The sequence below is a fragment of the Scyliorhinus torazame genome, chromosome 30 (genome assembly GCF_047496885.1).
Source record: "Scyliorhinus torazame isolate Kashiwa2021f chromosome 30, sScyTor2.1, whole genome shotgun sequence".
Taxonomy (NCBI): domain Eukaryota; kingdom Metazoa; phylum Chordata; class Chondrichthyes; order Carcharhiniformes; family Scyliorhinidae; genus Scyliorhinus; species Scyliorhinus torazame.
The window spans coordinates 1,155,831-1,171,012 of NC_092736.1; the positions used below are offsets into that span (position 1 = coordinate 1,155,831).

The following is a 15,182-nucleotide window of genomic DNA, read 5'->3' on the forward strand; positions in this document are numbered from 1 at the left end:
TCTGTGACCCTCAGCGACCCTTCCCCTCTTACTGACCCTCAGTGACCCTTCTCCTCTCACTGACCCTCAGCGACCCTTCCCCTCTTACTGACCCTCAGTGACCTGCCCCTCTTACTGACCCTCAGCGACCCTTCCCCTCTCACTGACCTTCAGTGACCCTTCCCCCTCTCACTGACCCTCAGCGACCTGCCCCTCTCACTGACCCTCAGTGACCCTTCCCCTCTCACTGACCTTCAGTGACCCTTCCCCCTCTTACTGACCCTCAGCGACCTGCCCCTCTCACTGACCCTCAGTGACCCTTCCCCTCTCACTGACCCTCAGCGACCTGCCCCTCTCACTGACCCTCAGTGACCCTTCCCCTCTCACTGACCCTCAGCGACCTGCCCCTCTTACTGACCCTCAGCGACCTGCCCCTCTCACTGACCCTCAGTGACCCTGCCCCTCTCACTGACCCTCAGCGACCCTTCCCCCTCTCACTGACCCTCAGTGACCCTTCCCCTCTCACTGACTTTCAGTGAACCTTCCCCTCTCACTGACCCTCAGTGACCCTTCCCCTCTCACTGACCTTCAGTGACCCTTCCCCCTCTCACTGACCCTCAGCGACCTGCCCCTCTCACTGACCCTCAGCGACCTGCCCCTCTCACTGACCCTCAGTGACCCTTCCCCTTTCACTGACCTTCAGTGACCCTTCCCCTCTCACTGATCCTCAGCGACCTGCTCTTCTGCAGATAATCAATGACTTCCTTCGACCTCCAAATATCAAAGGGGCTGGTTTAGCACAGTGGGCTAAACAGCTGGCTTGTATTGCAGAACAAGGCAGCAGCGTGGGTTCAATTCCCGTACCGGCCTCCCCGAACAGGCACCGGAATGTGGCGACTAGGGGCTTTTCACAGTAACTTCATTGAAGCCTACTTGTGACAATAAATGATTATTATTATTATCAATGATGTCCCGACCATTTGGGTCTCGATACCTCCCCCACCAACCATTATCCGTGTCCCTACTGTCAGCTGGCTCTGGCCCTCTTGACTGTTAGTGACCTGTCCCCCCACCACCACCATTAACTGACTGGGCAATTACCTGGAATTAAGAGATGTCCCTGAAGAATAATTCCACAAAACATGGAAAGGATTAAACTCATTCTCTGATTGGGATCTGACTTCAGGTTGCCCTGACCTTTGCTTCATGTCAGTCCTGCATTGGGGAATTTGCAAAGTGTGAGAACTTTCTAATCCTGATCACGTTTTTCTGACAGCAGTTAGTGCTGGACATACTTACATCTTTCCCGATTAAATCCATCCTGTTTTCTACAATGCCCCAGGGAGCAAATCCGATTGCACAGATCTTTCCACAGGATTTGGATGAATGATCTTTCAAGGCATCTCCCACGTGACGTATTACTCCTAAAAATCAACAATAAGGAACTGTCAGCCTTGAAGGTGATATTGGTGTACAGGGATAACAGGGGGCCCTGGGAGAATGAGAGGGAACAGGCAGCAGGGGGAGGGGTGAGGGGTTTAGGAGAGAGTGTGTGGGGTGTTAGGGAGCGTGGGGTATTAGGAAGTGTGGGGCGGAGGACAGCACGGTGGTTCTAACACAGTATGTAGATTGTCCGACCAGAGGAGGGGCAATATTGGATTTAGTACTGGGTAATGAACCAGGGCAAGTGATAGATTTGTTAGTGGGGGAGCATTTTGGAGATAGTGACCACAATTCTGTGGCTTTCACTTTAGTAATGGAGAGGGATAGGTACGTGCAACAGGGCAAGGTTTACAATTGGGGGAAGGGTAAATACGATGTTGTCAGACAAGAATTGAAGTGCATAAGTTGGGAACATAGGCTGGCAGGGAAGGACACAAGTGAAATGTGGAACTTGTTCAAGGAACAGGTGCTACGTGTCCTTGATATGTATGTCCCTGTCAGGCAGGGAAGAGGTGGTCGAGTGAGGGAACCATGGTTGACAAGAGAGGTTGAATGTCTTGTTAAAAGGAAAAAGGTGACTTATGTAAGGCTGAGGAAACAAGGTTCAGACAGGGCATTGGAGGGATACAAGATAGCCAGGAGGGAACTGAAGAAAGGGATTAGGAGAGCTAAGAGAGGGCATGAACAATCTTTGGCGGGTAGGATCAAGGAAAACCCCAAGGCCTTTTACACATATGTGAGAAATATGAGAATGACTAGAGCGAGGGTAGGTCCGATCAAGGACAGTAGCGGGAGATTGTGTATTGAGTCTGAAGAGATAGGAGAGGTCTTGAATGAGTATTTTTCTTCTGTATTTACAAATGAGAGGGGCGATATTGTTGGAGAGGACAGTGTGAAACCGATTGGTAAGCTCGAGGAAATACTTGTCAGGAAGGAAGATGTGTTGGGCATTTTGAAAAACTTGAGGATAGACAAGTCCCCCGGGCCTGACGGGATATATCCAAGGATTCTATGGGAAGCAAGAGATGAAATTGCAGAGCCGTTGGCAATGATCTTTTCGTCCTCACTGTCAACAGGGGTGGTACCAGGGGATTGGAGAGTGGCGAATGTCGTGCCCCTGTTCAAAAAAGGAACTAGGGATAACCCTGGGAATTACAGGCCAGTTAGTCTTACTTCGGTGGTAGGCAAAGTAATGGAAAGGATACTGAAGGATAGGATTTCTGAGCATCTGGAAAGACACTGCTTGATTAGGGATAGTCAGCACGGATTTGTGAGGGGTAGGTCTTGCCTTACAAATCTTATTGAATTCTTTGAGGAGGTGACCAAGCATGTGGATGAAGGTAAAGCAGTGGATGTAGTGTACATGGATTTTAGTAAGGCATTTGATAAAGTTCCCCATGGTAGGCTTATGCAGAAAGTAAGGAGGCATGGGATAGTGGGAAATTTGGCCAGTTGGATAACGAACTGGCTAACCGATAGAAGTCAGAGAGTGGTGGTGGATGGCAAATATTCAGCCTGGATCCCAGTTACCAGTGGCGTACCGCAGGGATCAGTTCTGGGTCCTCTGCTGTTTGTGATTTTCATTAATGACTTGGATGAGGGAGTTGAAGGGTGGGTCAGTAAATTTGCAGACGATACGAAGATTGGTGGAGTTGTGGATAGTAAGGAGGGTTGTTGTCGGCTGCAAAGAGACATAGATAGGATGCAGAGCTGGGCTGAGAAGTGGCAGATGGAGTTTAACCCTGAAAAGTGTGAGGTTGTCCATTTTGGAATGCGGAATATAGGGTTAACGGTAGAGTTCTTGGCAATGTTGAGGAGCAGAGAGATCTTGGGGTCTATGTTCATACATCTTTGAAAGTTGCCACTCAAGTGGATAGAGCTGTGAAGAAGGCCTATGGTGTGCTCGCGTTCAAAAGTACAAAACTTTGGTAAGGCCACATTTGGAGTACTGTGTACAGTTCTGGTCGCCTCATTTTAGGAAAGATGTGGAAGCTCTGGAAAAGGTGCAAAGAAGATTTACCAGGATGTTGCCTGGAATGGAGAGTAGGTCTTACGAGGAAAGGTTGAGGGTGCTAGGCCTTTTCTCATTAGAGCGTAGAAGGATGAGGGGCGACTTGATAGAGGTTTATAAGATGATCAGGGGAATAGATATAGAAGACAGTCAGAGACTTTTTCCCCGGGTGGAACACACCATTACAAGGGGACATAAATTTAAGGTGAAAGGTGGAAGATATAGGAGGGATATCAGAGGTAGGTTCTTTACCCAGAGAGTAGTGGGGGCATGGAATGCACTGCCTGTGGAAGTAGTTGAGTCGGAAACATTAGGGACCTTCAAGCAGCTATTGGATAGGTACATGGATGACTGTAAAATGATATAGTGTAGATTTATTTGTTCTTAAGGGCAGCACGGTAGCATTGTGGATAGCGCAATTGCTTCACAGCTCCATGGTCCCAGGTTCGATTCCGGCTTGGGTCATTGTCTGTGCGGAGTCTGCACGTCCTCCCCGTGTCTGCGTGGGTTTCCTCCGGGTGCTCCGGTTTCCTCCCACAGTCCAAAGATGTGCGGGTTAGGTGAATTGGCCAATGATAAATTGCCCTTAATGTCCAAATTGCCCTTGGTGTTGGGTGGAGGTGTTGAGTTTGGGTATGGTGCTCTTTCCAAGAGCCGGTGCAGACTCAAAGGGCCGAATGGTCTCCTTCTGCACTGTAAATTCAATGATAATCTATGATTAATCTAGGACAAAGGTTCGGCACAACATCGTGGGCCGAAGGGCCTGTTCTGTGCTGTATTTTCTATGTTCTATGTAACTCTCTAAAGAAATGTTGATAAAAGTGTGTAAAGATTATATCCAGTTTCATCCTTCACCACCCAGCTTTCAGGTGGGACAGAGGAGTGTAGAGGATTAGGAAGAACAAGCTGGAATAAAGAGGAAAAGAATCTCAAGGAGAAATTTTAACTCTCATATTAAAATCAGACTTCATACCAGTCCCTGGTACCTGCCCCAGATACGAATTGACCATCACAAATATAAAATAATGCGTGTGTGTGCGTATTACGGAAACGCGAATGGATAACACGTGGCATAATAAATTGAGAGCTATTTTAAAGACATGAGAAATAAGAGGAACAGACCGTAGGCCCTCTACCATTCACTGCAATCATGGCTGATCAGGACCTCAAATCCACTTTCCTGCCCAATCCCCAGATCCCTGGATTTCCTGAAAGATGAAAGATCCATCGATTGAGATCCTGAACATATTCACCGATGGAGAATCCACAATCACCTACTTGGGGTAGACAATTCCAACCCTCAGAGTGAACAGATTTCTCCTCACCTCCGTCCTGAATGATTGACCCCTTACCCTGTGACTATGCCTCCCATGTTCTAGATTCCCCGAGCTTTCCAGTGTTACTCTGTCAAGCACCATCAGAATCTTGGATGTTGGATAAAAACTGACAATAAGAGCTTGTTTAAATATGTAAAAGAAGAGAGAGGTCAAAGTGAAGATAGGCTCCCTTAGAAAATGAATCTGGGGAGATAGTTATGGGGAACAAGGAAATGACGGAGGAGTCAAACAGATATTTTACATCAGTCTTAATGGTGGAAGAGACTTCAAACATCCCATTCATACTAAAGAATAAGCAGAGGAATTAATACCATCACCATAGAAATAGTATCAGACAAACTAATGGGGCATTGGTCCATTGGCCTGATGGCCGAGGATCCTAGTGTCCAAAATTGCCCTTAGTGTTGGATGGGGTTACTGGGTTATGGGAATCGGGTGGAGATGTTGACCTTGGGTAGGGTGCTCTTTCCAAGAGCCGGTGCAGTCTCGATGGGCCAATGGCCTCCTTCTGCACTGTAAATCCTATGATTCTATGATCTTAAACAAGTAGCTACAGAGATACTGGATCCACTGGTTGTAATTTTCCAAAAGTCCTTGGATTCGGGAGAATATCCTGAGAAGAAATTCATAAGAGTCTCTACAGTGCAGAAGGAAGCCATTCGGCCCATCGCGTTTGCATTGACCCTCAAAAAAAGCAGCCTACCTAGGCCCACTACCTGCCTCATTTCTATAACCCCACCTAACCTGCACATCTTTGGAGTTGCGGGAGGAACCCGGAGCGTGCGGAGGAAACCCACGCAGACACTGGAAGAAAGTGCAAACTCCACACAGACAGTCAGCCAAGTCCAGATTCGAACCCGGGACCCTGGTGGGTTGAGACAACATGTTAACCACTGTGCCATCGTGCTGTGCCATAACGGAGGATTGGAAAACTCCTAATGTGACACCCCTATTCAAAAAGGAAAGGCGGTAAAAAGCAGGTACATAGGAATTAGGAGCAGAAGTCGGCAATTCAGCCCCTCGAACCTGCTCCGCCGTTCAATCAGATCCTGGCTGATCTCTTCCTGGTCTCAAATCCACCTCCCCACCTGTTCCCCATATCCTTTTAACCCGTTTTTATCAGAAATATATCTTTTTCTTTTGAAACCATTTAATGATTCAGATTCCACCGCACTGTGGGGCAGCGAGTTCCACAAATTCACCACCCTCCGCGAGAAGTAGTTCCTCCTCATCTCAGTCCTAAATCTACCGTCTCTCAACCTATATCCGTGACATCTCGTTCTAGATTGCCCCACAAGGAGGAGCATTTGGTCTACGTTTACTTTATCAAACCCTTTTAGTATTTTATACACCTTGATCAGATTCCCTCTCATCCTTCTAAACTCCAGCGAGTAGAAGTCCAAACTGCTTAATCTGAGCTCATACATCAACCCTTTCATCCCTGGACTCAATCTGGTGAACCTCCTCTGAACTGCCTCCAATCCCACCACTTCCTTCCTCAAATAAGGAGACCAAAACTGGACACACTACTCCAGATGTGGGGCGTCATTCTCCGCCGGCGGGAGTCTCCGTTTTGCCGGCGCCCGGGGGTTTCCCGACGGCGTGGGGCTGCCCCACAATGGGAAACCCCATTGACCGGCCGGTGTTACAGAGACTCCCGCCGGCCGGTCGACGCAGAAATGTGGCGGGGCGGGTAGGAGAATTTCACCCGTGGTCTCACCAACACCCTATACAATTGCAACAACACTTCTCTACTTTTATACTCCAGTCCTTTTGCAACAAACGCTAACATTACATTTGCCTTTTTAATTACCGGCTGTGCCTGCAAACCGACTTTCTGTGATTCATGAACAAAGACGCCCAGATCCCTCTGCCCAGAAACATCTTGAATCTACTTTCCATTTCGATAATAATTTGCCTTTCTATTTTTTTCAGCCAAAATGGAAAACCTCACATTTATCCACATTAAACTCCATCTGCCAAACTTTGGCCCAATCTCCTAGCCTATCTATATCCGTCTGTAAAATCTGTATCTCCTCTTCACTGCCTGCTTTCCCGCCTATTTTAGTATCATCTGCAAATGTTGCTATGTTACACTCTGTCCCTGTTTGTAGATCATTGATACAGATTGTAAACAGTTGAGGTCCCGAGGACTGACCCCTGTGGCACCCCGCCAGTTACAGTTCACCAGCCAGAGAAGGACCCATTTAACCCAACCCTCTGCTTTCTGTCAGTCAGCCAATCCTCAATCCAATCGAGCACTCTACCCCAATCCCCTGCGATCTCACCTTCTGGATCAGTCTTTTATGTGGCAGCTTGTCAAACGCCTTCTGGAAGTCTAGATACACCACATCCACAGGTTCCCCATTATCTGCCTTGCTTGTTACGTCCTCAATGAACTCAAGCAAGTTTGTCAAGCATGACTTACCCTTCATAAAACCACGCTGACAATGGTGGATTGAACTTTGTCTTTCCAAATGTTCAGTCATCTCCTCTTTAATGATTGAATCCAGCAACTTCCCCACCACAGAGGTCAAGCTAACCGGTCTACAGTTTTCTACTTTTTGCCTCTCTTCCTTTTTGAACAGAAGCATCGCATGAACGTGTTTCCAATCCACCAGGACTCTTCCAGAATCCAGGGAATTTTGAAATATCATAATCAATGCATCCACTATCTCTGCTGCCACCTCCCTTAATACCCTAGAGTGCAGGCCATCGGGTCCCGGAGACTTATCTGCATTTAATCCCATCAATCTATTCAATATAATCTCCCTGGTGATGGTTATTGCACCAAGTTCCTCTGCATTAGCTGCAGTTTTTGGAATTGTTTTATTATCCTCTACCGTAAAGACAGAGGCAAAATATTGGTTCAGTGCCTCCACCATCTCTGTGTTCCCCATTATTGCCTCACCAGTATTGTTCTCTAAAGGGCCAACATTTGCTTTAGCTATTCTCTTCCTCTTTATATACTCATAGAAACTTTTGGTATCAGTGTTTATGTTTTGTACTAGTTTCCTTTCATAGTTCATCTTAGCTCTTTTGATTTTATTTTTAGTAGCCTTTTGCTGAACCTTAAAGTTCCCCCAATCCTCCAGTTTACCACTAGCTTTTGCAGTATGGTATCCCCTAGTTTTTGCCTTGATGTCTTCCTTGACTTCCTTGTTTAACAATGGAACATTTTTCTCCCTTTTACAATTCCTCCTCCTCTCAGGAATGTACTTTGAAAAAATTATTTGTCCCCAGTCTACTTGGGCCAACTCTTTCCTCTGGCCTGAATAATTACCTCTGCCCAACGCTAAAACTCTGTCGTCTCCCACTCAATTTGAATTTGAAATTCTAGCAATTTGTGATCGCTCCTTCCAAGAGGATCCTGAATGACAAGACTATTTATCAACCTAGAGACTATTTAACCAATCAAGCAACTCCACCTCCTTTGCATTGTCAGCAAACTTAGATACATTATACGCAGTCTCTTAATATAGATTGTAAATAGCTGAAACCCTATCACTGGCCTGAGTGATACTTTACCTGCCAACTGGAAAATGCCCCATTCATCCCTAATCTCTGCTTCCTGTCCATTAACTAATCTTCCAACCATTCTAATATATCAGCCCCAACTTCACCTTTTGCGTGGCACCTTACTGCAGGCCTTTTGGAAATCCAGGTGTATTAACTACATCTACAGATTCCTCTAGAAGCTAGCATTTTGTATAGGTCTTACTTGCTGATTTACTAGAACCATTAAACTCTGTCATTTCTTGCCCACCTCTTCCATTGCTCAATGATTCCTCACCTGTGTTGACTCCAGCTGTGAATATCCAGGCGCCAGTTGTCATCGCGGCTTTGATCAGGCCTTTGCCAAACACCTGCTTCAGTTTAGGCTGCAGTTCAAAATTCTGAAGTCCACCATGGACGGATATGAGGAGCTTTGGAAGCTCCAGTTCCCACTCGGAGGTCATCAGCTGGAGTAGGAGGTCTGGCTTGGTGTCATACGACACGCGGATATACTGAAAGATGAGAAGAGCAGACTGAGGTAGAAGGTATTCGGACAAATAAACCCTTCATCAGAAATCATCCCAACACCTGTCTCACCGCTCAATAGATTCATCCTGATGTTCGAGTCGGACCTCTAATCTAAAGATGTTGACAGTCTCGGAGATACAGTTCCTGAAGTTGCTGACTCTCACTGGGACACAGTTCCTGAACGTCCTGACTCTCACTGGGACACAGTTCCTGAAGGTGCTGACTCTCACTGGGGGACAGTTCCTGAAGGTGCTGACTCTCACTGGGACACAGTTCCTGAAGGTGCTGACTCTCACTGGGACACAGTTCCTGAAGGTGCTGACTCTCACTGGGACACAGTTCCTGAAGGTGCTGACTCTCACTGGGACACAGTTCCTGAAGGTGCTGACTCTCACTAGGACACAGTTCCTGAAGGTGCTGACTCTCACTGGGACAGTTCCTGAAGGTGCTGACTCTCACTAGGACACAGTTCCTGAAGGTGCTGACTCTCACTGGGACACAGTTCCTGAAGGTGCTGACTCTCACTGGGACACAGTTCCTGAAGGTGCTGACTCTCACTGGGACACAGTTCCTGAAGGTGCTGACTCTCACTGGGACACAGTTCCTGAAGGTGCTGACTCTCACTGGGACACAGTTCCTGAAGGTGCTGACTCTCACTGGGACACAGTTCCTGAAGGTGCTGACTCTCACTGGGACACAGTTCCTGAAGGTGCTGACTCTCACTAGGACACAGTTCCTGAAGGTGCTGACTCTCACTGGGACACAGTTCCTGAAGGTGCTGACTCTCACTGGGACACAGTTCCTGAAGGTGCTGACTCTCACTGGGACACAGTTCCTGAAAGTGCTGACTCTCACTGGGACACAGTTCCTGAAGGTGCTGACTCTCACTGGGACAGTTCCTGAAGGTGCTGACTCTCACTGGGACACAGTTCCTGAAGGTGCTGACTCTCACTGGGACAGTTCCTGAAGGTGCTGACTCTCACTGGGACACAGTTCCTGAAGGTGCTGACTCTCACTGGGACACAGTTCCTGAAGGTGCTGACTCTCACTGGGGGACAGTTCCTGAAGGTGCTGACTCTCACTGGGGGACAGTTCCTGAAGGTGCTGACTCTCACAGGGGAACAGTTCCTGAAGGTGCTGACTCTCACTGGGGGACAGTTCCTGAAGGTGCTGACTCTCACAGGGGAACAGTTCCTGAAGGTGCTGACTCTCACTGGGGAACAGTTCCTGAAGGTGCTGACTCTCACTGGGGAACAGTTCCTGAAGGGGCTGACTCTCACTGGGACATAGTTCCAAAAGGTGCTGACTCTCACTGGGACACAGTTCCTGAAGGGGCTGACTCTCACTGGGACACAGTTCCTGAAGGGGCTGACTCTCACTGGGACACAGTTCCTGAAGGTGCTGACTCTCCTGGGACAGTTCCTGAAGGTGCTGACTCTCGCAGGGGAACAGTTCCTGAAGGTGCTGACTCTCACTGGGGAACAGTTCCTGAAGGGGCTGACTCTCACTGGGACATAGTTCCAAAAGGTGCTGACTCTCACTGGGACACAGTTCCTGAAGGGGCTGACTCTCACTGGGACACAGTTCCTGAAGGGGCTGACTCTCACTGGGACACAGTTCCTGAAGGTGCTGACTCTCCTGGGACAGTTCCTGAAGGTGCTGACTCTCACAGGGGAACAGTTCCTGAAGGTGCTGACTCTCACTGGGGAACAGTTCCTGAAGGGGCTGACTCTCACTGGGGGACAGTTCCTGAAGGTGCTGACTCTCCTGGGACAGTTCCTGAAGGTGCTGACTCTCACAGGGGAACAGTTCCTGAAGGTGCTGACTCTCACTGGGGAACAGTTCCTGAAGGTGCTGACTCTCACTGGGACACAGTTCCTGAACGTCCTGACACTCACTGGGGGACAGTAGGAAATAATGTTTTTTTCCCCGTCTGTCCCCCCTCTTTCCCCGGTCTCCGTTTGCATTCCATCTATTCTTGCTGTGGTTGTGTGAAGTCGAACAGCAGCTGGCCAGATTGACCTTAATCAACACTTGACACAAATTACTCAAAAAGCTGATTTTTCACAGATTGGGTTTTTGTTTAAATACACTCTAATTGAGTGAATATTGAATCTAGGTCACAATAGGATTAGTTGATGAAATCAGATTTAAATCACATTCTCATCACAGAATTCCAGTCATAAACATTTATGGTAACGAGGAGGGCAAGTGCCCAGAGCGTGGGGAGTCGCAGCACAAACTCAATCTGTTTGCTCATAATTCAAGTGGAAGAAATAAAACAAGTCATTTTTAAAAGAACAGGGGTAGCCGGGTAGCACAGTGGTTAGCACAGTTGCTTCACAGCTCCAGGATCCCAGGTTCGATTCCCGGCTTGGGTCACTGTCTGTGCGGAGTCTGCACGTCCTCCCCGTGTCTGCGTGGGTTTCCTCCGGGTGCTCCGGTTTCCTCCCACAGTCCAAAGATGTGCAGGTTAGGTGGATTGGCCGTGATAAATTGCCCTTAGTGTCCAAAAAGTTGGGGTGGAGTTACTAGGATAAAGGGATAGGGTGGAGGCGTGGGCTTGGGTGGGGTGCTCTTTCCAAGGGCCGGTGCAGAGTCGATGGGCCGAATGCCTCCTTCTGCATTGTAAATTCTATGAACACCAATAGAATTCCTCACCCGCAACACCAACACCACCATCAATCCAGCTCACCCAATTCCAAACTCACTCCATCACCTCAGACCCACCTCTACCCCCTCCCCTGTACCCATCAGCCTAACTCACGTCCAAGACCCTCACTCTACTTCACTCAGTACAAGAAGTCACTGTTTCAAACATTCATTGACATTCATTTAGTCACAGACCTGGGATAGTTGTGGTCAGACTGATGCGGGTAATTCTGTTGGGGAGCAGAATTTATATTGTTCCAATTCCAACATTCGGACATAACACTTGTTGAAAGTGCGGCCAAATCCAGCTTCTCCAACGAACAAGGTGAGAAAGGTTAAATGTCGATTTGGACGAATATCACACACAATTTGTAATGTATTTGTTGTTGGTCCTTACCATGGCTTTGCTGGCATGTCCGCCCCCCTGAAACTCCATCGCTCCAAAGGCGTCTGTCGGACTGGCCCGTGTGTGCTTGCTGGGCGTCCATTTCTCGGACTGAGCCACATGCTTCTCCTCTTCACCTGCTTCACTGGACGGGGCAGTGGGGATATTGGCCACATGCTGACCGACCAGCTGACCACAGCAGCACCTTGGAAAAGAAGGGGCAGTGACCACATCCGACGGAGATACCAAGTTACCAACCCAACAGTAATTTAATGTAAAACAACAACAAACAGAATGCCCCCCTCCAAAACTCTGTTGTTACCTTTGTGGGTCTTTCGGGTTCAGGATAATGCAAACACAATCACGCTTCTGAAAGTTTTTCTCAATCCAAGCTTTGTGACCCTGGAGTTAGAAACAAACAATTTTAAATTCAAATTGCGGGGACATAATCTCGAGGTCAAAAGCAAACGTGTGAATCCTGCAAGAAAGTGGTGAAGGAACATATATTCTGATGTTCCCACCCTCACCGCTATAGCACATGTTGCCAACAGAAAATAGAGTCTGTATTGACTCTAATATTCAGGAACACATTTCATTTATATAGCATCCTTAATGTATGGTGCTTAGCAGGAGCATTATCAGACAGAAACTGACCCTGAGCCATATGAGGAGATATTAGGTGAGGTGGACAATAGCTTGATCAAAGACAATGGGCTTTAGAGAGCTCCTTAAAGGAGAAGGAAGGGAGAATTTCAGAGTGCGGGGCCCAGGAAGTTGAAAGCACAGCCACCAATGGTGGAGGAATTAAAATTAGAGATGAGCAAGAAGCCAGAATCCAAGGAGCACAAATATCTCTCGAGGTTGTGGGGCTGGGAAGTAGCGAGCAATCCCATGGAGGCATTGCTGGACTGGGAGCCAGTGTGGGTCAGATAAGCACGTGGATGGTACAGAAATGGGACTTGGTGCAAACTTGGAGACAGGCAGTAATGTTTTGTTGAGCTGAAGTTTCCAAAGGGCAGAATTTAGGAGAATTTTACTTCTGTGATGCTGTACCTATCCAATCCTGCAATTTAAATCCTTCAGCTCAGATTCTGAGACCCAGGTAAACACACCGATAAATAGACACCAACCTTCAACAGGTCGACTCATAAACCACAGGTCAAATTAAATTCAAAAGGCAACTTTCATTTAAATTGAAAACAGAATTTAGGGCTGCTGTCTGCCACCCCCCCCCCCCCCCAAGCCCCCCCTCCCACCCAATGCCCCCCCCACCCTCCAATGCCCCCACCACCACCCCCACCAACGCCCTCCCCCACGTAGCATCCCTGGTTCTGGCAGGGACCAGTTACAGCCACAATCTCCCCCTAAACCCCAATCAGGGTCAGAATGATGTACTTGAACCCTGACATTCCAATGTTTCCTTTGCAATGAGGTCCCGCTGCCTCTGGCCACGACACTGCTGAAACCCGGGGCTCTGGTCTATTATATTCAAAGCAACTCAATTATAGAACTTTCAAACTCTAAATGGAGTCTGACCCAACCATGCAATCAGTTTCCAGCCTTGTTACATTCATCAGAATTGAAAACAAAGAATGTAATGTGGAAAAGGATAAGCAAAACAATGGTCCAAGAACAAAAACAGAAATTAAGATTTAAACATGCATCATAATTCTACCTTGAGAAAGAAATGTTGCTGAATATACAATTATTTCAGATGGGGAAATATCCCTTTTATAAACTGGGTCAAGTTCTTTGCTTCCTTCATTCTGCTCTCTCACTGTTTTGTTGCTGCAAGTTCCTTCAACTCACTAATAATGCAACAAAATACTTTGTGGTTTCAGCCACCTTCTTCCTTCTATCACAATTCCACTCTCATGATCATCTTTGCTTTCCCAGATTCTCAGTGCCTGTCAGGACGACCTCTGAATATTGTGAGTCAAGTGCGGCCACTTAAGGACCAGCTCACGTGGCCGGGAATCGACCCCCTGCTTTGTTTGGCTCATGATTTGAGCGGGAAGGTAAATCCTCCTGTGGTTTCACGATTCTTTGTAATGCCGAAGGATTTTACTTCACAGGTGAGACAAGGTACTGATAAGAACCGATTACCGGGTTGCAAAACAATCTTTTCCCCCACACCTGTCCCACTCTCCTCCCTGATCCTCAGTTACTCCAATGATTGAACAGCCAAAGCAGACAAACCTGAAACCCAAAAACTCCGTTTCAGCTCTCAGGGCCCAGATTCAGATGCTTCTCCAAAACTGGAAGTAGACGTGTGCAAATGCTCACAAAACCGCATTCGCTTACATTCTTGAGATGAGGAAGGATTAACAATCCTGCTGAAGAGAGCTCACACAACAACTATCGGAGTTATCTGCCCAATGCCCACTAATCAAATCCGAAGCTTAAAGGTTCAGTAGCTTAAATACAGCAGGGATTTTGAAAAAAAGTGAGATTCATTATTCATTTACGCTAATAATTGCACACAACTGAAAATCCACAAGTAATGCTACTCTATTAATAAATCAGGATTCTAATCAAATTCCTCAATTCACGTAAGATTTACCAAATTGTCCATGAGATTAATGCTGGTTTCATCAATCTATTAGTCAACAACACCATAGGTTTATAGATAGTTATTTCAGTCAGGATTTTGGCACTTTATAGATCTCTCCTGAAGGTGCTGACTCTCACTGGGGGACAGTTCCTAAACGTGATGACTCTCACTGGGCCACAGTTCCTGAAGATGCTGACTCTCACTGGGCCACAGTTCCTGAAGATGCTGACTCTCACTGGGACACAGTTCCTGAAGGTGCTGACTCTCACTGGGACACAGTTCCTGAAGGTGCTGACTCTCACTGGGACACAGTTCCTGAAGGTGCTGACTCTCACTGGGACACAGTTCCTGAAGGTGCTGACTCTCACTGGGCCACAGTTCCTGAAGGTGCTGACTCTCACTGGGACACAGTTCCTGAAGGTGCTGACTCTCACTGGGATACAGTTCCTGAAGGTGCTGACTCTCACTGGGACACAGTTCCTGAAGGTGCTGACTCTCACTGGGGCACAGTTCCTGAAGGTGCTGACTCTCACTGGGACACAGTTCCTGAAGGTGCTGACTCTCACTGGGACACAGTTCCTGAAGGTGCTGACTCTCACTGGGACACAGTTCCTGAAGGTGCTGACTCTCACTGGGACACAGTTCCTGAAGGTGCTGACTCTCACTGGGACACAGTTCCTGAAGGTGCTGACTCTCACTGGGACACAGTTCCTGAAGGTGCTGACTCTCACTGGGGCACAGTTCCTGAAGGGGCTGACTCTCACTGGGGCACAGTTCCTGAAGGTGCTGACTCTCACT

The 15,182-nt window shown here is 47.6% G+C and overlaps 1 protein-coding gene across 1 annotated transcript in view; it reads right to left on the reverse strand.

The window, feature by feature from the left end:
* The window catches only part of LOC140404303 (transient receptor potential cation channel subfamily M member 1-like), an 81,391-nt gene extending 69,416 nt beyond the window's left edge, over window positions 1–11,975 (reverse strand). Inside the window, exons 1-3 of the mRNA XM_072492638.1 lie at window positions 11,843–11,975; window positions 8,564–8,777; window positions 1,279–1,403 (exon numbers count right to left, since the gene is read on the reverse strand). Of these exons, the coding sequence (XP_072348739.1) occupies window positions 1,279–1,403; window positions 8,564–8,777; window positions 11,843–11,881 (378 nt within the window). The 5' untranslated portion in view covers window positions 11,882–11,975. The remainder of the gene's footprint in view (window positions 1–1,278; window positions 1,404–8,563; window positions 8,778–11,842) is intronic.
* Between the last annotated feature and the right edge of the window lie 3,207 nt (window positions 11,976–15,182).